At 39.6% G+C, this 26,512-nt stretch overlaps 1 protein-coding gene across 9 annotated transcripts in view; it reads right to left on the minus strand.

Moving 5' to 3' along the window:
- The window catches only part of LOC127944458 (zinc finger protein castor homolog 1), a 183,775-nt gene that overhangs the window by 21,042 nt on the left and 136,221 nt on the right, over positions 1-26,512 (minus strand). For 7 of the 9 annotated variants that reach the window (XM_052540380.1, XM_052540387.1, XM_052540381.1 and 4 more), the window contains 4 exons: positions 12,686-13,255; positions 6,808-7,672; positions 5,847-5,912; positions 2,927-3,017 (listed from right to left, as the gene is read on the minus strand). In XM_052540380.1, coding sequence (XP_052396340.1) covers positions 2,927-3,017; positions 5,847-5,912; positions 6,808-7,672; positions 12,686-13,255 — 1,592 coding nt within the window. Of the gene's footprint in view, positions 1-2,926; positions 3,018-5,846; positions 5,913-6,807; positions 7,673-12,685; positions 13,256-14,919; positions 14,938-26,512 lie in introns of all 9 variants that reach the window. The other 2 variants (XM_052540382.1, XM_052540384.1) reach the window with 1 other exon arrangement.

Here is a 26,512-nt window from a genome sequence, read left to right on the forward strand (position 1 = left end):
GCAACAGCTGCAGAGCATTGCAGCAAATTGCAGCCAGGTGGGTGAAAGGTGCATAACACAAGAATTCATAGCAGCAGGTAGAAGGTGTACTCTTTTTTCTCTACTCACACTGCAGTGTAGAGTTTTTGAAAGTGAGTATTTTTGAATGGTGTATTTCATTTGGAGTTTGCCACATTATGACTCAGATATAATATTATAGTATTTTCCAGGCTAGACCGTTTATTAAATGTATTTCACCATTTTTAATTAAGATGGATCACTTGACATGCGAGATCACAGTTGCGATATTCTCTGGTTCTGAAAAATCATGTTCCATGCTGATGACTTTTGAACGTGCACAGGGAAAAGACAGCAAACAAACAAACAAGCCAACCCAAAAATGATTCTCTTTTAATTCCCATCTGAGATATGATTCCATTTTTAATTAAAGTATTAAAGCACAGTTTTGTGCAGGGTTAGACAGTAATAATGAAGAAATATGCTAAAATACCCCTCCACGAAATTAAAATCTCCTACACCACGGAGCAGTCTGGGAGAAAAAAACAAAGCGATGTGGGGGAAAAAAACCTCACTCTTGAGAGATCAGGGCAACCAAATCTGCAGTAATTGGGCTTGAGCTAATATTACAGGAACTGGAACAAGAGTAGCTGAAATCAATGAGCCTCTTCCAATGTAAATCCATAATTTCTACATAAATGAGCAACAGGAGAAAAAAAAAGACGACAGAAACATCCACAAAACCTCATTTCCCATCGATGAAGCTTATCTTACAGGCAAATACAAAATAAATAAAAGACTTATAAATGCATAATGATAAATACTTAAATCCTAGCTGTATATAGTGTTACATTTCCAATCCTGTTTCAAAAGAAGAGAACTGTATTTCTATGATATATGAGCCGATGTCCAACAAACAGTGATGACAGGTATTTGGGATGTCGACAAACAAATAAAAAGAGATACTGATCTAGATCCGGCCACACGGAGCGGAACTGTGGAAAACAGCAGGAAATCGTATCAGTTGGGATCCTGTGCTTAGCGGAGTGGCCACACAGTCGCGGGGACATTTATTTTAGGATTCCCATTGCATTGCAGGATGGCCATGAAAGGAGAGGCAGGGCCCGTATAGAGGGGAGCAAAGGCTGGCAACCGCAGGATAATATTCCAGCACTGTGTCATGTAACATTTTAATGACTTATCAATTCCAAAAACAAGCTAATCTGAGCCTCACCTTTCTGCTAGGGTGTGCACAGCCTCCTGTCTGTCATTACTAAACTGCCAAGTGTCACTGACGCATTTAAATGCACAGAAATATTGCCACATTAATCGGAATTTGGTCATAGTCTAATAGTGACATGAAAATGCAGTTACCGAATTGCTACAACTTTAGATTACTCCAAACTTACGGGTTTATATAAATATGAATAACATATTTATTTATTATTATTATTTATGCATTTGGCAGACACTTAATGCAATATTATCAGTTCACGAGTTCCTTGGGAATTGAACCCATCACCTTGATGTGGCTAGTACCATGCACTACGGTTTAAGATACAGGAATACTTGTGCCTATATTAATCAGAACTTTGGGTTATTAAAATCATCTCCAATAGTAGATTTCCACACTAACAAAATGTTGTTTAAGTGGATAAAAAAAAGTTCAATTATAAGAAAGGCTTATCCAGATTATCAAGAAAATGGTGTGCATGTACAATGGTGTCGATGAATTCTTAAGCAACGCAAGTCCCAAAAATGGACAGCTTCAAAGGGACTTTTCAGTCGACTCTTCTTACAGTTTGAGGAATCGTTCTTGAATAACAAGAGGCAGCCCGCTGAGCTGAATAAGTCTCTTTCAGATGCAATAGCTGCCCTGTTGTCTTCAGCAGGATTCCTGGATGTTTATAATGAAAAAAGTAATCAGATGATTAAAAATGAAGTGGGAGATTATGACTAGAGAGGACTTGATAAAGAAAAGACTGAGCCGCTCTCGTTGCGGGAGGATTTTTGATGTCTTTGACAAATGCACCCGTCTTTGACTGCTCTTTTCCACCATATGCGCGTGAGCCGCTGCTGTCTGTGCTCTGATCTGCTTAATGCTGATTTTGCTGTGCTGAACATGACAACTCCGGGGACATGGATCAGATTAATAATGTGAAAGGGGATTATGAGTGGCCCAAGAGTATTAGCAGATGTCCTTAGGAAAAAAAATAAAAGGAGGAATCTTTTGAAAGTATTTACCATTAACCATGAAAAAAAGAAGGCCATTGTCTATCTGATTGAGTTTTGAGAAATAGCCCTCATCTATCTAAACCTGTTAAGCCAGTACGGTGCCAAGATAAAAGCCTTGTCCGCAAGGTTATGTTTGCTTTGTTTCCTTGTGTGTACCCTGGCACACTTCAATAATTTCCTCTAACAGTTATCTTTCTCTCCTGTCAGGAAGTGATATGGAAAGGGTGAAGTTGAGCTTTAAACTGGTGTTGTGACACCTTAGGCATTACGCGGTTGTCCTTACAGAAACTTGGATGTTAAGCAGTGAGGGATGAATGTTTAGGTGTGTTGAACCATGAAAGTCGAATTACAAAAATTACCGACTGACAGTCTCATTTATCATCAAAAAGGAGAAAACGAAGAAGAAAAAAATACATAAACCGGGGAATTATCACTTTTATTTTTTGTTTTATTTCTAAATAAATGTAAATCTGATTTGTGCAGTTCGATGCAAGTTAAAATCCCAATCAATCGATAAAAAAAAAAAAAATAATAAAAAATAATAATAATAAATAAATAAATAAATTATATATATATTATAATGTTTTGCAACTGGCTAATGGTGGGCAAAGTAAGTTAGTTACTGGTGATTTTATTTGCATTAAGCACATGGTGTGCATTCTTTTAGAACCATGCTTGTGGCTGTCGTTCTCACCTGATAGTTACATTCAGGGTCCATGCAGTGATAATGCTCCCTGTACTGGTAAGCACAGTGCACATGGCCACAGTGCTGGCTCCCAGAGAACCTACAATCAGACAGAAATATCATATTTGTGTCATTGTTAGGTGTTTTGGCTGAGCATTTTGCATGCAAACATTAATGTCATATTGAGCACAAAGATAAACATGATTTCAGAAACAGCAAGTGAGATAAAGCGATCAATTTCAAAAAGAAAAAAAAAAATCAGCATTTACTGAAACGGAGGAGCATTTTGATATTTCCATTCCATATACGAAACCTTTAACAATGCGGGGGCTGATCTTGAAAGGGCAATTTAGCCTTTTATCTCCGGTTGATAGATGCCCTAACACTGACAGAGTCATCTTCACGGAGCTCAGAGTCATTACCAGGATCTATAAACACATAGAGAAAACAGGCCTACGCTTCCTAGACCATACAATTGCAATTCACTCTCCAGCCACAGCAATCTCCACCAAATTAGTTCCATGGCCTTCAAAGGCAGTAGGTAGACTCTTATTAAACTGTAACCCCTGACATAATTCACTCATTTGCTCGTGCTTTAAGCCCTGCCAAATCAGCGTTGGGCTCTCCAGGTTAACAGCCTATGCTTTAATCAGGGAAAGGTTAGGCCTAATAGGAGGGTTTGAGTGTGTCTCCGCACGGCTTCCTCCTCTTCACTCTCGCCGACTGACTCGCCCGGTCTTCCACGGATTGGCTGTGCTTTAAAGAGGCAGATTTCCGGAGTGTTTACAGGCTGATTATAACCCTGACGATGATGACTGTTAAAAACCTCCAATTACAGCTCAAAACACACAAATAAACATTCGCACCGCCGCTGCCAAGAGCACCATCTGCTGAGGTAGAGAAAAAGCGAAGTAATTTTTTTTCCCCCCTACTGCCTAGATTATCCCTAGACTGCTTTTACAAATCACTTTGCTGAGTTCATTAAGCTAATTGAATGGCGAATCCACTACCTGCTAAACGTGGGTGGTGTTCTGAAGAAGTGGGGAGGTGTCAAGCGCTTAAGGTGGTTTCGCTTGCTTCTTAAAAGATCAGTTCACTCAAAACTGATCGCTTGCTCACCTACATGTCCTTTGCAAACCCCTTTGATATTTTTCCTTTCATGCAACACAAAAATATGTTTTTTGAAGCATGCATTGGTGTTTTTTTTCAATGCAGCTAAAGCCAATGAGTACTGAAGAGTTCAAGCTCCATAAAGGAGTAACACTAAATAATGAATGACACTAAAATGTTTAGATTAAAAAAAAAAAAAAAGTAGTCATATGGACCTTTCTATGTATATATGTATGTATGTATTTATTTATTTATAAACTTAAAAGCCCCAGTCCAAATTTATACTAAGTGCATGAATAAAATGACCAGTGCACTCTTTAAAATGTGGGGGATGTATTTTGGGGCCAGTATTTTAATTTGTGGGTGAACTATTCCTTTCTAAAAGGGATTACAGCACAGGCAGCACAGATGCACATGTTAAACTCACCCACCATTAGCAGCCCCTCTGCGTCGCACTCAAACATTCCCGGTCCTGTGTACACAGAAGCCCCCTGGGATACCAGCCCACCCTGGCTGTATCACTTTGCCTCTGGACAATTCCCACTTGCCGCGTCAGGGGGCTAATGGGCCACGCTGCTATTCAGCGGCAGATTAAATATTAATATCTCCACGATACAGAGATTGCCGCACATCTACCATTACAACAGAGACACGCCGATCAATGTTTGGCGCAATGGTGGGTACATAAAAGCATTTAGGAGGGAAAACAGTGACTAAACACTACCAGGGAAACTCTTTAAACATCAAACCGCGGCAGCGCGAGGAGATAAAGAACTTTTTCCCATTTTGTGGGGGGAAGGTGGGTGTAGACAAGTTTACAAAGCTGCATTTTAGCACGACTGTTCTCTCATTAGCGTCGATGTTTCCACCCCCCCCCCAATCCTTCAACAACCCCCCAATACACCAGGCTGCATTTGCCCTTTTTATGAGTCCTCATTTTTCTTTTTTCCCCTCCTCTCTTTCCTTTCTTTTTTTCCCAACACGGAAATTGAAACTGTATCTGGGCTTATCTCCTGCCTCCCCGCGCATCAACTGCCGAGATGTTTAGACAAATTTTATGCATTATGCAGTGCAAATATCAAAACAGTTCTTGGCAGTGCCAGCAGAAGCCTCATTAAAAATTCCTTAATTAAATCTTCTTGCAAAATGTAATCAGTCCAAGGAGGGTTTTTGTGTGTGCACAAGGAAGTGTGTGTGTCTGTTAGTGCCAGGGCTTTGATTTGTGGCCTTCATGTTACGGCTTGGGAGAGTAATCATTAACGCCAAAGCCACTTTGCTTTTTGAAACGCGCCTTTTTCTCTCTTTAAGGCCAGAATAAATAAACAAATGATAATCACCTTCTTACTGGTGCGACAAAAGGAAACAGAAGCCGATATTGGAGTGTGCTTCATCTATCTCCGTGCTTTGTCTGAATTCGCGAGTGTCTGTCATTTAGTTGATTCAGTATCTTCATTTGAAGTGCAGATATTAGAAAATAAAGTCTCCACTATCCGTGCAGTCATGACACACAGGCACACGCTGGGCAGTCTAATGTGTCTGATGTTTTTACAAACATTTCATGCTGTTTGCTCAAGATTTTACGGAGTTCGGCTTCAGCGCTGGCAGATAAACTGACACTAGGGGAAAAAATTACTCCCTTTCCAGCCTTTAATTCAATTAATTTTCCTTAGTCCATAAACCTGGCATGCTTAAGCGTAATTTATCGTCTGCACAGAAAGTGTATTTTTGCAAATCTATGTCCTACTTCATTAAAGTGTAAAATATGTCCTGGAATAAAGAATGTTGTCGTGTAGTTTTGTAAGGGTGAGGATTTGCATACCGGGCAATATATTTCTGGTACACGTTGACTTCCTCTGTGACAGGTTTCTCGGGAGGAAGGCCGTTCCTATCATAGCATAGAAAAAAAAAGAGAAAAAGGATTAATAGTATGCATTCCATCAGTAATAAAAACAAACTGGCACAGTATTTACTTATGAGCCATTTCAAAGTTTGGGCTATCAATATACATTTTCTTCAATGGAGTAGCAATTTGGTTTGGGAATGAATCAGGGAGGTATATATGCGTGCTTTGATGCATGGCCCCAACAATGAAAGCACAGAGAGAACTTTTTTTTTTTTGAATGCATAAATTATTTATGTGTGTTTTTGGAGAGAGCACAAATGCAAATATGAGGGTTTGTGCAGAGTGTCAGAAAGCCAGAAAATGGCTGCGTTCATTTTATTTTGTTTGATTGGCCCTTGTATGAGGGATAAATATGGCTTTTAGGACAATTCTCAATTGATTTACCAGTTAATTGAATTGGGTTTGGTGGCAGCATTTGACTTAGCATCCCACCATTGACTTAGCATCCTCTCGCTTAAAGAGAGGAATTCATAATGTAACATATTATACTCTGCGTGAAGCATTTTGTATACAAGGTAGCATTAGTTCAGCAGCACTAACTCAGGACTAACAATGTGAACAGCTCCAGCAGGGGATGACCTGGGGTTAATCTGCCTCTGTAAGGGTGGTTTTGACAACAAATCACTGTATGTGTGTGTGCTTGCAGATGGCCACATTTCTGAATGGCCCAGGGACTGCCTTTCGGTTCTTGCTAACCTGAACCATTGACAAGGTCAAAAACCTCTGAAAGAGTACCAACAAAGGCCCTACAAAATTGTAATCTGACTTCAGGCCAACGGAGGTCTTCTGACATGACATACCCCACTCCATCAGCACTGTATTTTCCAGTCAATATATTATTTGAACAGTTCATTACAATTTTTAGACATTGCCTTACTTGACTGAGGAGACAGTTCCAGTAGTGATGGAGTCAGTCTTGGAGAAGTTGGACTGCATGTAGTCTGTGTTAAAGCCAAGGTGGCCAGCCTGGTCTACAGGCAATCCGGGAGGTCCTACGACCCCAGCGGGAGCAGCCGTACTTATGATTGGGGTTCCTGGGGTTCCTGCCGTAGCTGGGAGAACGCTCGGCATCACTGGAGGATCAACCTTCCCGGGGATGAGCTTCTGGATATTACGAATATCATACTTTGACGGCCTGCCAACCTTGCCGGTCTTAAAAGCGATGGCGCCTCCCATGTCAGGGTTGCCCTCTCCGGGCTTAAAGAGGTGCAGGAACTTGACGTTCTCCAAGTCGTACTTGGAGGGCCGCTTGTAGGAATTGCCATTCTGCTGTTTGAGACTCTCACCCATCTTTAGCTTCTGGATGAAGTAATCGTACTTGGATGTACGGGACGCCAGGTTCTGGATGTGTGACAGGTTGGTTGGGGGTGGGTTGAGCGAGCTTTGTTTGTGGTCCATTCCGGGTGGAAATATCTGACTCTCTGACCCTGTAAGGACCGGTTGGACGTGGGCAGTGCTCTTCTCCATTTTGGAGTTGAGCTCTTCGGGCTTTGTGTGCACAGGCCAGGGCAGGGTCTCCCCGGCCTTCAGCTTGCGGATGTACTCCTGATACTTGGAGAAGCGAGCTCGACGGGTGGCCTCCTCACTGCTCAGGGAGGAGGGATCTGAGGTAGCTGCTTTCAGTTTTTCAAAGCTGATCTTCTTGGCCAGTTCATCCCTAACCTGCTGGTCATCATAGCCGAACATATGTAAGAACTCATTCATTGTGTTAGCGGCGTAATCGTGTAGTGCGGAGCCCTCTCCTATACGAAATACAAAAAAGAGCACTTAGTTATCTACTGTTATCTAACAACAATAAAATACAATAAAATAAAATAACAAGGCCCAATAAGACAGTCAGAAACAGGTAAAGGTATAGTTTAATTGCAGTATAGTGAAATTCATAACCATTAACTTTCATACAGTTCTGGAGGGAAGTCGAACAGACAGGCAAAAGGAGACAATTTGGGTCGAAATCTTCCCGTTTCTTATCCAGCCCTTATAAAATCCAAATTACTGCTCTTTCAGAGTCTGTGCTCTTGTGCATGTGAGTGAGAAAGGGACACAAACCCCTCTGGCACCAGTGCACTTAGTTCTTGGCTCTGATATAGTGTTTACCACAGCAGATAAATGCAAAAAATCTGTCTCAGTTTGTCTGTCAGGAGAGCGACCCTGGTAAAAGAGCATGGCTCCAAATGACAACTTCACAGAGGTGTCATATAAACTCCCTCTCCACCCTGCCAGGACCCCTGCCCTTCTCCAGACCTTTTTTCCATTTATTTGATTGCCATTTTCATTGCAGGGCAAATGAGACAGTTAGAGGTAACATTAGCCATGGCAATGGTAATTAATACTAAAATATTTTAGCTTTGGTCTCATATTTCTATGTTATTGCTAAATCGGTCTCTTGCCTGTGCTTTACACATCTCCGTCTCAGCCTGTAAAATAATCGCCAAATTTCCATTGCTACATTGGGGCTAGTCCTAGCCATGCTACATCAGTATGAAAGCTGATCTGGGAGATCAAAAGGATATGAAAAATTTAAGAGAAATGTTTCAGGTGTTTGAGAGGAAACTCCCTATGCTTTGCCATGCATCATTTTAGCAGCTTCTACTTTGTTTGAGCACATAATTTCATCTCATGCTCAAAGATTAGGGCTTCATGGCACTCCAGGTCTCCACATCTACTTGATTTCTCAATTCAGTGTTGCCATGGAGTATTATTGACATGCTCACCAAATAGGGTACAAAAAAAGCAACTGATGAGGACTCTAGGTGTGAAAGGTAATTTTTTAAGTTTTATTGGTCAAATACACATACATTCGCAGTACGACATGTGCTTGGTGTGGCTCTTTAATTAATTAGATTATGTTGTAATGTAATAAAGATTTATAATGTAAATAAGTGCATTTTTGTAATATACATATAAAATGACCAGAAAATGCACTGAAAGATTAGATTTGTGCCTCTAATGCTTTAAAAAGTCAAAACGTTTAAAAGCCTGCTATTTTGACTACATTTTGACAAAGTATGCTCATTTATTTTTAATTAGCCTCTATTTAATCACGGCTGAATCAGCCACAAATAAAACACTAACTATAAAAAATAATGAGCTATTATTACTTACTGACGGATATTTAGCATTACTGTATGCATCTCCAGAACTTCAGTTTGGCAGAGAAAGGCTTCAGTCATAAATTCGGCATCCAGTGACTGTATTTTTGTATAGGTCATGACTGCTTAAAGGGGTTTTGTCATATCATGTGATTTTACACAGCTTTAAAGTCAGGACCGGCTCTTTAATCTCTGTCCCTGAAGATTTTCCAAGGGCAGCGATCACATACACTCTCATACAACTGCTTTGGGTATTGGACATATTCCATCTGTACCTTTTTTCAAACAGTTGGGAAACTCCCTTCGTTTTCTGAAAGAAATTCCCCTCTCTGAGTGTTATCAGTTTATCTTTAGCAGTATTAGTAGCATCAAAAGTCTGTTATGATATAATATGTTACGATATAATTGATCCGCTCTTGCTGTTCCAAACCTACATGATTTTTCTTTTTCTGTGGAATGCAAACAAAGCTATTTAGAAGATTTATTTTCTGTTCCATGGACAAAGAAAATAAACGATGAAATAAACATAAAGGTGATTACACAGATGCCAATTTGGAAATGAACAGTTTTCCATTTGAGTGAACCATCTCTTTAAGATTATTCTGTTGGTATTAGAAGAAATGCCGGTTGTACTACATACAGTAGTAGCAGGTGGTAACAGAAGACAGGGCGAGAAGTCTAGCATGCCAGTGGGAAGCTCTGTATCTGTTTAATAGACTATCAGTGTCAGGAGAACGATCGGACTTAAACTGCACACATTATGCCAGGACCTAAGAGGAGATAACCTTTTAAAAACAGCATGTAAATGAGTTTTCTCTCCTCATCCTTATCTCACACGCTCCAAGTGATGTCATGTGCATGTGGTCGGAAAGCCATGGCTTTGGGGGAAAGGTAGGATTTGCCTGGCTGAACTCCCAGCACTCTCTCTCTCTCTTCCTCATGTCATTGGAGAGTACAAAAAGAAGTGCTCCTAATCTCACCACTTCATAATGGCAAATTCCAGCCTGTGACAAAGCCCTTGTCTACGTTTGAGGCAATTAAGGTACATTTCCCCTCCGTGGTGTGATAACAAATGGGCATTATATCTCCTTTCTGCTGACCAAACATGGCCATCATAAGCAGGCTGATCCTGTCTTCATGCACTCCAGAGGGGGTGATGATAAGGACATACATGTAAGGATCTATATATAGGGACTTATCAAGGGTCCACTGACAAACTGTCAAAGCTGTCCTCTCAAACAGACATTTCTGAGACTGCTTTTTAAATAAACTTGTTCAGTTTTAAACTTGACTCAAAAACACCCCTCCACATTTCTCTTAATATCATGGCAAATTTGCTATGATATCGAGAACCAATCAAAGCTTCCACTAATTAGCAAAACTTAAAGTAGCTTAATCCAACTAGCTGGTTAGCTAATACGGCTAAATTCACAACTCTTTTTTAGATTTTGAGTTGTAAACTGATATCGAGAACCAATCAAAGCTTCCACTAATTAGCAAAACTTAAAGTAGCTTAATCCAACTAGCTGGTTAGCTAATACGGCTAAATTCACAACTCTTTTTTAGATTTTGAGTTGTAACAAACATCTTTGGCTGGTCTGTTTCACTTCAGCTCTATGTGTTGTGTTCCAGTGGCTCAGTGGTCGAGTTTTGCGTTAGCAGTGCAAAAGGTTGTGGGTTCGATTCCCAAGGAACACATATACTGGTAAAAAATTTCATATAAAAAATGTATAACCTGAAAGGATAAAAGTTTCTACTAAATGCATAAATGTCTTGTTCATAAAGGCTAAATATGAAGAAAAATCATATTTCATAAATCATATTTTCAGAAAATCATAAGAAAATGTATAATATTTGATATTTTAACATGATCTATTGCCTAGCCTAGGTCATCCGACTGCTATGGGAAAGGTATTCTGTGATTTTATGCTGATAGGGATTCTGCTCAGTCCCCTGATGTGAGGAGTTAAATGTTTTGAAGGTCGCAGTTTCTCTCATTGATCTTGCGATGTCTGTTAATTACATGGTCACTGATGTTGTGAGAGATAATTAAGCCACTATGTTTATATGCATAATTATGTGCGCTCCGCATCAGCCTTTTGAAAGACAGCCGCACGAGGGAAGCAAAAATATTTTAATTGTGAGCCGCTCAGTAACATGGCAGTATAGATGCCCTAGTTACAATCAACAAAGAGAGAGAGGAGGGAAAAACAACTCAAGACAAGAGTGGTGACTAATGTCTGCTCGCTGCAGTCTTCAAACGCTTTTTCTTCATCTTGAGATGCAGAAGCAGCCAGGGACCAATGAAAGAAAAAGGTGTACAACACAAACACATATTTACAGACAGCTTTCTTTATGACCATGAAATAAACACAAAATGACTGATTAAAACCACAAAGCACTCGTGTTTGCCGGAAAATGCTTGATTTTCTGAGAAGCTCTTGGCCCCGCTTCTGTGATAGAGGCCACAAACATATAGGTGTTTCAACCGTAAGAATGTGAAGAAAAAAAAAACTTAAAGCAGAAGAAAAACTGAAAGAAGAAAGCATTTAACAAAAAAGCACCAGCTTCACCTGATTTCGGTAGCTATCTTTGAAAAGAAACGTCATTTAAACTAAGTGATATCTCTCATCTCCTGATGTTATCTAGCATAGTTTCTGTCTTGCTGGACCTTTGTTGAGAGATTGTGTCAGTTTCTGCAGATTTTTCTAGCTTGTTCTCATTTTGTGAAGTATGGCAATGCGTGCCTCATGTTGTCTAGATGTTTGTATTACAAATACAGAAGTAAATGCTGTCTTTGTTTCTTTCCATACTGATTAAAAGGCCACTTGTAAGGCTTTTGCTTTACTCAAGACTTTTTCTGAATCTCCAGGATTTAATCTCCTGAACTGATAGAGACCTGGAGTCTTGGCAGAGTGGGTCTACTATGTAATTGGGTCTGTGGTAGCTACGTTTTGTGAGTTTATAGAAAATCAAAGAGTCAGAGTGTAATCCTGGGTGTAATATGAAGCTTAGCCGGCCTGCCAACACTTTTGGCCCCTCGGCTGCTACACACATACGCTCCAGTCTTTATAAGCCTCTTCTGCAATTAATTTCTTCTATTACTTTCAGTTTTTCCCAATGCAGATTGTTTCTATGTGTTTCCGGATGGCAACAGTTACTCTTTCATGGTATAACTATAGATTTCTCTTTCCAGGAACTGCACTTGTGTCGCTGTGACCCTGTCGAAGTGTCACTGTAATTCTGCTTGCAAAGCACACAGGTAAAATAAGACCTGTGAAAACTGAGCTGGGAAGTCTTTGAAGAGAGATTTTATCTTGCTCATGCACACTCTGTTTTGAGACAGAGAACAGAGAAAAATACTGTCATCTTAATAGTATTCGCAGGCACTTGCACTGTATGTCAAGTGTAGATCTGCATGTCTTTTAGACTCTGAAATGCACAAAATCAACATACTGACAGCATCGAAAATGTAAATGCTTTTTCATATCAACAAGATTCATAGAATAATAAATTCATGGTTTTATTGTGTATTTGTGTATCTATCTAATTGAGATGCTGTCAAAATGCTGATATTGTACACAAACAAAACTGTGAGTGCAAATGTAACTTATAAATACCTATGAATACTCATGACATCATACTAAAAGAAAGAGGTGATACCTGTTGAGGTGAAGGGGGCTTGGCGAGGGGGGGTTTCAGTGGTGGGCTGGTAGCTGTCGTCCTTGTGCGGGCTGTCCTCTGAGTCTCTGTCCTCATGATAACTGCCCTCGTGGGAGCTGGGCATGGTCTCGACTTCTTCTGTTTTGTCTTCGTCATCGCTGCAGCCTTTAGGCTGAACCATGTACACCCCTTCAGGGGGACCATCTTCTCCATTGTTAGGTTTGAGTCCCCTGTGCTCGCCCCCTCCTAAGGACTGCGGATCATCAGCGTACTCGCCATTCACCCATTTCTCAATGGCTTCGCGCCGTTTCTGGTCCTCTTCAAGGCTCGTGCCCAGGGTCAGGACCTCTGAGAAGACACTTTCAGGTCTGTCACCCTCATCGTTTTGCAAGCTGCCCCGCTCACTGTTGTCCACTAGATCTGAGTCTCCCTCTGCATTCTGGGAACTGCCGTCGTACACCACCTGCTTGCTAAGCTTGGCACAGATCGCATTCAGTTTTAGGCCACCTTTCCTTTTGGCGGCCATTGTGGATTTTCCTGAGGTCTTTTCAGTGCATAAACTCCTCTCAGCTGTTGACAGAAAAAAAAAAGAAGAAAGAAAGAACATTTTAGCGGTTGAAAACAAGATTTATGAAAGATGTTAACAGTTAAAGACTTGATAATGGTTGCACCACCCTTCCATGCTTCAAGCTTACCACAATGCAGCTCTCTAAAAACCACAAACCTGTTTAACTAAGTGCATTTTAACTAAGTTTGTGTTTGCTGTTACTCCTAGATACACACTGACACTCCTTTTTCACAACAATAGATAATTATAAAGAAAAAGTCACATGCATTTCTGTAAATTGCAGATGTAATTCACACCTACTTTATGAGAGAAGGTGAGATAGGGAACGAGAGAAATATCTCTTTCTACACACCGAGAAGAAAAACTAGATCGCAATCAGACCCCAATCAGTGTGTCAAGTCACCATTACAGTGTGATTTAATTCTGAACATGACTAAAGAGGCCTAGCGTCCTGCCAATATCAGCCTTAACACTGACAGCGCAGGGACGAGAGCGCTGAAGACTACTGTATAAGAAACCAGAGAAAGTACATCTGGAAGACGAAAGAAAGAGACAGAACGCATAAAAGAGACAAACACACAGAGAAAAAGTAGCTGCCATCCCATGACCTCACATCACCTCTCTCTACTCAGCCTGCTCATGTCTCTAACTGTCACGCAAATTCATCATCAGCCCCCTAAACCTGCTCATACAGTGCAGAAGACCCCAAACTGACAGGTTTCTTACCACATTAACAGCTATTCTCATTTCAGTAGACATTTTAGAGATCAAAACAGTGGTTTGAGAGTCAAACACCAGTCAGACATACACACTTCCTGTGCATCCCCCTTGAATAGAAAGGTGAGAGTGTACTAGAGCATTGACACATGGGTTTCGCAATAGACTCGCTCCATATTATACCGAATGCATTTCCAGTTTAGAGCAGCATGGATTTCCACGGTTCAACATTCCAGTAATACTACAGAAATTTGCATGCTAATATTCCGCATGGGCCTGGTCATTTGCTATTTCACCCCAATGTGCTATCTATAATATCTATCCGTGTGTCAATCCCCCACACCCCTCACCCCCCCGCAGCTGTTCTGAGACCGTCCATATCCAGAGATGTCTTTTTAAGGGCAGAATTCTCTCACTGCTAAGTCAGCCTATTGCCATGAATCTGATGCAAAGATTTAGCAAAGTTCACTTTTAATAGGTTTTCCAGGCTTAAAATCGAGCCCGCTCGTAACGTTAATTGTTTATCATGCAGTAAATAAAGAATGAGAAACCTGCGGGACGTATAACGGTCTGTGGAACGCTTTCGCTGGTAGTTAGACGCTGTGTTGAAATGAGCTATTTCTAACTGTCTCATGAAGTTGTCAATACAAAAGCTGTTTTTTTTTTTCAAATGGATGCTTTAACAAGACAATATATAATTTTTTTGAGGTGTGTGTGTAAAATTGAAATCTATGTATTTAATTAATTTATTTATTTTGCACACTGAAGGGACTCGAGGTTAGCCTGTTACTTACTAGATGTGCCGTGCACCCTGTGGCCCCCGGCACATGCTTTCTCAGTTACTGTATTTACACTTAACACTTCCTCTCTGAAACAATGAGCTGAGGAATTATGCACGCTCCACACTGCACCACATGCATCTAAATGCCTCAGATGTGCTCATTTTTACCTTAGACAATTGCAAGGCCTGTGTTGAAGAGGTCATCCAGTTGAGGACAGCAATTTTGAACCCCAAAAAGGAAGAAAAAAAAATATCAGCTGCAAAAACTATTAGGAAGTGGAAACATAAATCCTGAAGTACTTTTTCAGAATACCTCCAAAGGAAGATTGAGGTCACTTGGGCGTAACAGTAAAGGTCATTTACTGTTTACCCTGCTCAGTATTTCACTCTTTAACTACTGATTTCCTTTGCATTGCAATCTCGCTTTTCCTTGTAGGAAATGACCCCTGAGAAGCGATCTCGTTCCATTACCCACAATTTATGGGCCTTTTTTTAAAACAATCAAAACACCCATGGTCAACACCCACATTATCTTAAATTAGCACTCACCAAGTGGCAAATGCAAATAAAAATGAGCTTTCGTGAGTAAATGCAACTGCTTGTCAGTGGCCGGTAATTTTATAATGAACTGTAAATAATGCAAACAATTCAATTCAATTATATATATATATATATATATATATATATATATATATATATATATATATATATATATATATATATAGTAAAATAAAAGTAATCAAAAGAAAGCTCTAACAGGAAAAATTCTATAAGAAAATTATTATTTATAAACTGAATAATGTATATAATATATAATAAAACATAAATATTATAATAAATGTTGTGGGGAAAAAAACTATTTTAGCAATTTTACGAAAAATAAGGCTGTGCACTTGAAAGACAACTTTGTCTGAGGTTTTAAATGAGAGAGGATCAGGGCACTAATGAGACGCTCTGGAGCTCAAAAAAGATCATGGTAAAACCAGTTAGTAGCTGTTACATTAAATACATGCCCGGCAATAGATATGCCTCGGTTCTGACCAACAATGGAGATTGCTATGGTAACACCGCTGTTTACTTCAAGTCGTTTGTGTTCATGATAGCATGCAGTGCGATAAAATCAGTAGGGATGCAGATAAAAGAACAGCCTCTCCTCTGGGATCCCTCCCGCCACTCTAGAGGCAGGCACTCATGTTAAGAAAAATAGGTGTAACAAACAGCAAACCTCAATGATTTGATTCGTCCAAACGCGTTTCAGCGAAACACTATTATATCAGGCCCTTGAAGACGCCTGTCAGCGCTGAATAATAAACAAACGGTGGGGATGATCACAGCAAAAGCTTGTTTTCTTTAAGAGGTCCTGTTTATTCTAATGCTGACAATATTTTTTACTGGAAATAGTGCAGAGCTGGAATTGCCGCAATGCTTTTACTGTATAAGGAGAAAACCTTTGCGAAAAAAAGTCAAGAAACTATTCTAAACACATTTGACAATAAGAGTGAGAGAGTATCTTCTTTTTATCTACTTGCACATCAAAGGCCCCGCAAGCCCTGTTTCTTTTCAGAACCGTGAGGCGGAGGACGCCGGGGATGACAGAGACGCTGCCTTCAACGTGGCTCTCTGGGCCCTGCGTGTCTCGTTTAATGCGCAGCTTCTGTTTATGCACCGGAATGATATCATGCCCAATCAAGTGGTGTTTCAAATCCTAATAATGCCGTTGGAAGTGCACTATTTGTACAAACGTGTGCTGACTGCAATCAGCCCACCAGAGTGAGGAAGTAGCGGTTAATGACTGCTTAGATTGGCGTGTCCTGTTCTTCCCTCTTCGTCTCTCTCTCTCTCTCTCTCATTCTGACAGGAAGAGTATGCACGCTAAAGCTGGGATTTGACTTTCTCCTTCTCACCTGGCATCCACTGCTGCGATTGTTCTAGAAACAAATTCTGTTTACTTTGCTAAACCTGAATCCCTCGACTTAGCAGTGATCTAACACTCTGATCTGCCCTGTCTGATTTCATGCAGACTTTCAAAATACGTCGACTAATGCAAGGACAAAACCTTAATAATACCGAGCATTCATTAATGCAACAGGCCTGGACAGCGTTGGATCATTCCTCATTATTGAAATATCCTCCTGTCAGAGCAGTTTCTTTCTGTCCTGACTTTTAAAAGCTTTATTCTGATATTATAATCCTTTTGACAGATGAACTGACCTGGAACGTGTATAAATTAACTTGTCTTTTTTTGTTTTTTTCCCAGGTGGAGGATCTAAGACCGCTGACTGTCAGGGGCTTCTGCAAATGCAAACTTAATAAAGTAAATGTCAAATAAACCAAGAAATGAGAACAGTTACCTGTTCCTGCCCTTTCCTTAGTGCTTTATTTTGCATATTTACAATGCATTTCTCATTATTTGCAGCAACTGTAACAAGATGTGGCCCTCGGAGAGGCAGATTCTTAGGTATTTCCATATATCTACAAAAACTCGGACACACACACACACACATGCTGAAATAATCCCCTCTATTTTGCTAATTTACAGCTTGCAGGAAGTAGTTTGTTTCTCCCATCGCTCCGGGGGAAGGGGAGCAGAAAAGTCAGTATCGGACCGGTTCTCCACACACCCTCGTTCCACAGCATCTGGCCTCTCTTTTGATTTTATTTCACAAGGATAACAATAAGCAGGTTTGCGACCCCGTCTACGGATTTTGCCGTATTTTTTCCAACGGTCTGTGTGATGCTCCGAATTTCCATTTTCTGCATGCATATTTAATTGAGTTTTGTCCCAGTGGTGCGGAAATGATTTGTTTTTTGCTCTCTATTCACTTGACTCCTCTTCGGAGTCGGTAACCCTGATTAAGACGTTCACGTTAATTTCCCAGCGCACACCTTTTTTTTGTGCATTAATGGTTCTGATCGTCTAATTAAAACTTCTCAGCTTCGCTGCTGATCACCGCTCGTTGTGCCTCTGACCTGAAGTTTTAATTGCGACGTCAGAGGCGATAATAATAATTTCTGGGTTCTGATGATTAAAAACAATGCCATTCCCAACCGCCGCTTAAAGTGGGAAAAAATGGAATTAGAGGCTGAGGTGAAGCATAAAGAAAAAGGAGGTGAAAGAAAGAGAATTAGAAGGTAAAAGATGGTTATTTGAGCTTTGAAACAGGTTTGTTTGGTATCATAGTATGAGAGGGGAGGATCGGTGCTCACAGGGCAGGTTTACCTGGTTTCCAATGTACTGTAAATGAGGGCAAATATGAAAAAACAAATAAAAAATGCACAAGGTTAAAAGAATTCCTGGGACTAGGTGTGTAGTAAGTATCTCTATGATACTTATTTTAATAGTTTTGCTTTTGGTCTTAGTCTTGTAATATGACACTTCAGGATTTTCTGATGTTTAAAAACAAGTTGTTGCACTAAGAAGTTGTGCCAAAAAAAAGTCAGCTGCCGTGTGCATTAATGGCAAAACTATGATGGGTTTTATAAACTGCTCATACACACTCTATCATTCTGTCCTTCTTTTTTTTTTTCTGATGGACTCTAATGGATTTTTCAGATTCCCATGCAGGGATCAATTTTTAGTGGGAGATACACATCCGGACAAAACAATTATGCTCTTGAATTTTTTGTTTGTTTGTTTTTTTTTTGTTGGAGAAGCAAAATATGAATGCAGAAGTACACACACACTCACTCAAATCTGTTGTAATATTAATCAGTCTGTTGCACATCTGCTCGCTTGCGATGAATTTATTTTTATTTTTTCATCAATAAAGCACTTATTGCTTTTAGTCTGGAATGTGACCTAGCATGTTGCACGCTGTCTTTGAACTGACCTTGAAGGACCTAATTTGACTTCTCCCTCTCATTTTTCTCTCTCTGCCAGACTGGAACCTTCTGCCACATACAATAATTCAGTTACATCCCGTTGCAGGTAACAAAAACAAACAAGCCATGGAGAAAAAAAGGCACGCACATACTTGCAGCTGAGGACAATGGACAGAAAATGGCAGATGCATATTTTGACACAGACGGAAAAGGAAATTTTTTGTTTAAGCAGCACAGTTACCCTTCAATTCTGAGAACAAATACATCCCTGAAGACTAATTATAAGACAAAGCATGTAAGACGTCCCCTGAGGATAGAAGGGCTGGAATAGGGAAAAGTTAAGTCTGAGGTGATCCGAACGGCTCTGCACGTGCCCTGATTGCACTTGCAAAGGAAGTCTGTCTCACAGCTGGCACAGTGTTTTCTGAAGAATGGCCCTGATTCATTCACAAATGAAAATCCTGTCATAATTTACTCAGCACAGTGTTTCAAACATGTAAGGCTGACTTTCTTCTTTCTTTAATTTAAAAGTCACTGGACCCATATTGTACAGCGGACAAAAAAAAAAAAAAAAAACTACAAAATACACCCTACAAAAGTTTGTGGTCAGTAAGATTTTAACTCTTTAAAATGGCTCTAGAAGGCCTATTGTAACATAATAATACAAAAATAATACATGATGGACTCATCACCCATGGGGTGGAAGTTTGATAGAAGTAAGCCCTGGCAAGAATTGGACAGGAATCATGGTTCTGAGGAGAGGCTTGCCGTGCCACTGAAGGGCACTTGAGCTGATATCTGCTCAGATTAACTGCTTGAGATGTATTTTTGTCACGAGGAGCTGTGGTTAGCGTGAGGCATTGGTTAGGCGAGCGGTCACAGAAGAGGGTGGGCTACTTTAGTTTCTCCAGTGCAGGGGCACAACGAGAGGTTGGTGGCCGCTGGAGCCACCCAGACCGGAGTCTGTCACTCAGAGTCATTATCTGTGGGGATATATTTAATTTAGTGGTTCCGGAGCTGCGCTGCTGAGTAAGCCAAGCCACCATTAGAGCCGTCCTCTGGGGGAAACACAGCACACGCCGCTCGATTAGTTATCAATTAAGAGTGCAGAAACCTCCACCTGCCGTGTGAGAGAGAGAGAGAGAGAGAGAGAGAAAGAGTGGCAGAGAGGAGCAGGACCCGGACAACGTCTGACTTTTTCTTCTGCTTTCCTCTGCTTCTTTCCCTCTCGGGCCTACGAACGCCAGTTTAACCTTGATATGAAACGCTGTCAAGCCAGATAACGTCAATCAAGGAGGGAACTTTCAGATAACCTCAGTGTGAAACCTAAAAAGCAACCTGTTTAGATGTTTGGAAATGCCCCGTCTCACCAGCATATGAATTTCATTAAAGGGATATGATTTTTAACACTTCTTTAACTTTGACAGGCTTTAAGACTCTTGCTGTTAAAAAAAATAAAAAAAATAATAAGCCATGCAGCAAAGCCTCTGGATAAGATGGTAAAAGACCTCATCAAATGTCATTTTTGTTTATGTTTATATCTATCTATCTATCTATATATCTATCTATATATATCTATCTATATATATATATATATATATATATATATATATATATATATATACATATACATTTCTGCTTGTAGGTTAACTGATTTCTATTTTACACTTTTACATTAGTTTTTCAGATACTGTAGCTCACTGAATATTTTTGTGTGATTTTCTCAAATCTTGTTTGCATTTTATCACACACTATAGTTCGTGTTGCACATCTCCTTCAGAAACGAGAAAAGGAGGTGACGTTAAGAAAAAAAAAAAAAAAAAAAAAAACGACATTTCCAGACAGGAAGCCTTGCTGACAGCTTCGATCCATGGCCACCATTAAAACATTTGCTTTGCTTCATAGACTCTTCACTTTTTTTTTTTTTTTTTTTTACATTTTATGCACAGAGGAACATTTAGCAGTTGTCCCCTGGACTTCTCAGGTTTAGACTCTTTTAGTTCTCCAAGTTCCCTTCTGCAACAATACCTCTTTAAAACAAACCTGAACTCTTTTAATCTAGGCTTTGTTACAGTCAAATGCGGTCAGTTGACAAGACTGAAGCATTTGAATCATCTGAGTGTCATGACGCGCAATATGTGTCGGTTAAAAACACAAACAATATGAACAAAGCACTTACTGTAACTGTAATAAGACACTCAGATCTACTACATGCAATGAATATGCACAGCGTAATATATGTTCATTACCTGTAAAATGTTTCACACTATAAAAATAATAGAAAAACCAGTAGACAAAAACAAATTGTCACTACTTATAAAATCCTTTGCAAAACGGTACTTTTAGTTAATATTTTACTTATTTATATTTATTTGAAACATTAGACTGCCAAAATAATTTATGGCTATTCCATGTGTACTGGACTTTGTATACTTTAAATATGTAACATGCAAACTTCTGACTGTTAGTGTCACTGGTTATTTCAAGGCTGTGCATGATTTTACACAGCTATAAATACAGGAGTCATTCTCAAAGATGGCAAATGCATTTTGCTTTTTTTTTTTCCAAGAACACACAAATTCAAGTTTGAAAGTGAAAACATTTCATACCTGTGAGAAAAAAAAAGATTCACTTTTGAAAAAAAAAAAAAAAAAGCTGTGGCTGCTCTTTTTGAAATCATCAAGAGTGGAAAGAAGCTTTACAAAAGGTGAGTGTGTGTGTGTGTGTGTGCGTGTGCGCTATTTTGGTCAAAGAACACAAGAGGAAGTATTGCATACTGACTCAAACAAAGAATATGCTTTTGATAAAACCACATCAGCTTGTATATTCTACACTAAAACAGGCTGGTTTCCTGATTTTTGAGCTGTGATGTGCCCTCAAACGGAAGCTGCACAAGTAAACAGCACAACAGCTCAGTGCACAACAAAACGAGCGGTGCACAAATGATTACAGACATTGATAACAGCGAGGGCAATATCATTAACACGCCATTGTTTTTCCAGTGCACTAAAAATGGCACAAATGCATTTAGAGCTTCAGCCACACACGGGTGGCAATTTTGTATTTCACCTGCATTAGCATTCGACCTATTATTATTTTAAAATGAAAACGGATACTCTGTTGAAGTGCAAATCTGATGAATTACCGTAGCAGATTGCTGTTATCAATTATTAAAGCATATTTTATAAATATTCAGGTCTGTCATGCATCTAATAATGAAGGCTTTGGAGAAGGTTACTTCCTGTGCGCATCCTAACATGTCAGAAATATCACTTTTAATCATGGCTCTGTCAGGGTTTTTGAATAAAAAAAAATAAAAAAATAAAAAAGCATGGCTCCCTCTCTAGCTGTCTTTCTCCTCTTTCGCTCATCCAGGATGGTCAGTTGCATGACCACATTATTGAAAGCCAGTAAGGCCCATGCACACATGGCCATGATGTGCTACAGCACTAGGAGCCTGATAATTCGAGGGGAGAATAATGCATTAATGTGGTTCTACCTTCTGGACACACCTAGTCCCAGAGCAAGTGCAACCATATGGTGCGATGCATATTCATATTCCTCTGTCTGCACCTCTGTAATGCTTAAACAGTACTTCATAAACTTCAAATGGGAGGAAGAGAAGATGAAAGGGAAAGATTGACAAAAAGGTGAAGAAAAAGTTTTCCCCCTCCATGTCTTCTGGTTTTTTCTTTTTGGTTTCTGCTGTGGTTTGTCTTTGCGATAAGGACTCTGAAACTGATCCTGGTGTGTGTATGTGGGGTGTGTGTGAACTGAGGTGTCTGGCTGTGGGTAAACTGTGTTGTCAGGTGGGCTTGCCGCTCTTTCCCCAGCAGGGTAAATACCAGGCGAGGATGATGCGGAGATTAACGCTGTCAGATCTGCAACAGTAACCCTTCATTATCGGAGCACCAGGGCCTACACACACTCACACACTGTCCTCCGCTGCCTGGGCACAGAGTTAGTAATTACCAAACCCACCTCTTCCTCTCTCTCCTTTTCTCTTTCTCTACCTCATTCTGCTACAGTATCTACCATGCTTATCTTTCTTCCATCTATGTAAATCAATCATTTTGTAACAGAAATACACATTTTCTTTGTTGGAGCTAAATATATAAAATCCTTAATTAGTTTTATGGCATGTGTTTGCCAGAAATTCATACAAAAAAATATGGTTTCAGACTTTATGGAATGAAGACAATCTAAATGGAATACAATAAAATATTATATTATTCTTATAATATCATTTATATAATTGTGTTATTCTATTGATATTATTAGATGGCAAAATATTAAATAAATATACAAGATAATTAAATTTGATGCATAACAAAGGACTTCTAAAATTTATTTATATTATTATAATAATATCATTATAATATGACAAATTATAAAACACAGAAAAATATAAAAGATCATTAAATGTGATGTATAAAAGGAAGTTCTATAAGTTCGATAACAGGAAGTGTATAACAGGAAGTGTCACTTTACACTTTTCATTGTTTATTATAAGGTGACTTTTTTTCATTGGCTTAAAAAAAAACTAATAAAACTAATAATAAAACAACAGTATATTTATACATTAATAACTATTCAATATAAATTAGATTTTTATTAAAACATAAGGTAAAGGAATTATAATATAATGTTTAATTACAAAAAAATATTACATTTACTCAATAATATTTCATAGTAATTATTTATCAATTTTACAATATTTTACAGTTAAACTACATGCATTTATGTAAAATCTCTCTCTCTCTAGTAAAGTACAGTAAAGAACCAAATGTATGTGTGTGTGTGTGTGTGTGTGTGTGTGTATATATATACACACACACACTATATATATATTTGTATTTATAAAGTAAGTAGTCTAGTGGCTAGTGCATGCTCTGACATATTGAGTTGCGGAGAACTTGTGGAAGATACTGGATGTCCGAGTTTAGTTCATATAATTTCTTAATTAAAAATAATAATAATAAAAATAAAAAATATGCCATGTTTGAATGATGTCCCAGCCTTTTGCTGGGCGGCCTGACACAGTTGATGGCGTGCCAGGCACGGTTATAGTATGTGTTTGTGTGTGTGTTTGGTGTATTAAGTGGCGCTTTATCAAATTAGTTTGGTACCCAGCTGATGAGTAATAAAGGTGCAGTGGAGTCCCCACTGACTCCCAGACATCAATCCTCTGAACGGGAGCCAAACACAAGGCCTGGCACTGCCTGAGGCGTACAGAGCGCCTCTCCCCACTGATCAGCTTATGGACTCTCTTCAACCAAAGTAATATTAACACTGGGCATGTGGAGCACTTCAGCTGTCTTACCACTGCGAGGAATGATGCTTAATGGACACTGTAACAGGTAGCTCTTTTATTCAAACCATTGCCGTGGGCTTTTGTTTTTCATCTTGTTTACTGCCTTTATCAGAGTCGATGGCCTGCCGCTGTAAATTTTTCCAGACGTCGTCCTCTTAAAGCATCGGCTCTCAGGTGTCGAACAGACAGGAGATGAGAGAGGAGATGATAGCGAGATCAAACGGAGGACTGGAAGGATGGTAAGAACAGAGAAGGAGAGAGAGGGAACTACCGCCGCACGACTGTAATCTCGCTCGGTGTTGGGCTTTTATACAAATATAAGAAAATGCAAAGCGCCAGAAGAAGGTGGAACGGAGGGGAGGGTGGGACATCAGAGGGCTTCAAGCCCATCGAGGAGTTGTGTGTGTCAGTTCAGAGCAGCCGCTGGGACTAACAGCGGAGAACAGAAGGTAGCAGCAGGCGGATCACAGCCGATGAGAGAGATTCTGTCTCCTCCACAGCAGAACTGAGCTCGAGTCGCTCTCCGCAGTCACATATTTATCCCGCCCGACTTTGCACAACACTCTCTCCAATACAATTCCCACTAATTCCACAAGCTTTCAGATGTTTTGCATGATGCTACTCTAAAGTCACTGTAATGTTTGATCCTTCAGACACTATTTAATATCATAGATTAATGAAGCTTTGCTGTAGCTAGAAAGTTTCTGACAACAGATCTTAACAAAAAGTAGGGTTATCACAAAAAGTGATTTCTAGGACAAAATGTTAAAATATGGGTGCAACCTTCCACTGGCCCAATGAGTAACTGTTGTACTCCTAAGCCTGCCTTTGCCCTTCTGTCTCAGCTGTTATGATTACTCAGTACTGGTATTTTAAGCATTTAAATTAAAATGTCAATCTAACTAAATATAAACCATTTAAAGAGTTTTCTGAGGCCCCCAAGTATGACTCGACCCTGATTGAAAGTCACTAGAACAGACTATACCATATACTCCAAAAAATTATAAATTATAAATAAACAAATAAATAAATACATTTATCTGAAGAAAAAAAAATGATTTACATATACACATATAATAGAATACATATAATATATATGTATGAAACTGGTTCCAAATTGGTCAAAGCTCCAATTTATTACGTCCCAGGACAATGTTCTTGGTTGTCCAAACTGACAATAGTCCTGCAACATAAGCAGCTTTATAGTGCTCTTAAAACATCAACAAGTGCCATCAGCAAAGCAGGATATCACAATTCCATTTATATTCCCATCGTCAGAACTCTATGGCTGGAAAAAATGGCTCTGATGAGGGCAAGCAAGAGATCTGAAAGAGGCAGCTCTCGGCGTGACTGATCTGATCGAGCTGAAACTAAGAAAAAACAAGGCTCTCTCTGCAATAAGAGTTAAGTTAGTGAAAGAGTTAGAGAATGAGTTACGGCCGGCATGCTGCTGGGAAAGGTTGTATTTATGGGGGGACTGAGTAGGTTTAAATCCCTGCTAAGAAATAAAGTCATTCCTGTGCAAACTTGGGAAACATTTCACTCAGCCTAGAGGGTAGTTAAAAAAAAACAAAAAAAAACCACACAAGACACCATTTTTCCTCAAAGCTAAATTTTAGCTATGTGCTGAGATGGACGGATGGAAGAATATCACACTGAAGGAAGCATGAAGCCTTCCCAAGAGACAGACTTATAAATGAATTTTATAATTAAAATGCTGTTTTAGTAGTAAACTCATTGGGATACCTGCATTAAGGTACTGTACACTTGTTTAAGCATAATGATAACACTTAAGACTTGTACCATGCCAAGCCTTCAAAAAGAACCAAGAACTTCCAATTAAAGTCCTTATAAATTCAATAAACAATTCCACGTTATTCCTTTCCTTCACAGCGTGCTCAAATACACCTTTCTCCTCTGGCTGAACGCCTGCACATCCCTCCCTGCCCCCTGCACAGTAATCACAATTATTACTTAAAAAGGCTCTATTTCTGCATTAACTTAAAAGGCCTATATCTTTTTCCTCCCCTCTTAGTTGGTGCACCCTCACTTACTCTAAGTATCTCAATAAATCAGCAGTTACTGTTAACATGTACTCAACAATTCAGTCATCAATCTCCCCTAGCTCAGAGTGAAAACAGAGGGGAAATATCTGCTCTGTAAAAACTCCCGTGCTCGTGTTTATGCACGGAAACCCACACACACACAGACTCCCATCGCACAAACAAACAAACCAATCCAATGGGACATCGGAAACCACTGCCAGATCACCACGGAAACGCAAGCCAAATTCAATTGTGACCTCACCTTTCACTGAAGGCTCAATTCCATCAGCAATAGAAACAGATCAACAAGAGGGTGGAAAAGAGACAAACTTCCTTCCTCTCTCTCTCTTTCTCTGCCTCACTTTTCAGGCCTCCACTAGGCCTGAAACAGCACATTGCATCCTTGGCTGCACACTGAGTTCCATGCAAATGTGTGTTTAGATTTAAAGACACTATATTTATTTAACAAAAAATGGGAAGATCTGATTGAACGCTGGAACCGAGCACGTCTTCCAAACAGAAGCCCTGTGGAAAATCCCCCAGTTGACAGAACAGCTGTATCTAAACAAGCACGTGAGAG

This window comes from Carassius gibelio, chromosome A23 (assembly GCF_023724105.1).
Source record: "Carassius gibelio isolate Cgi1373 ecotype wild population from Czech Republic chromosome A23, carGib1.2-hapl.c, whole genome shotgun sequence".
Classification (NCBI taxonomy): Eukaryota; Metazoa; Chordata; class Actinopteri; order Cypriniformes; family Cyprinidae; genus Carassius; species Carassius gibelio.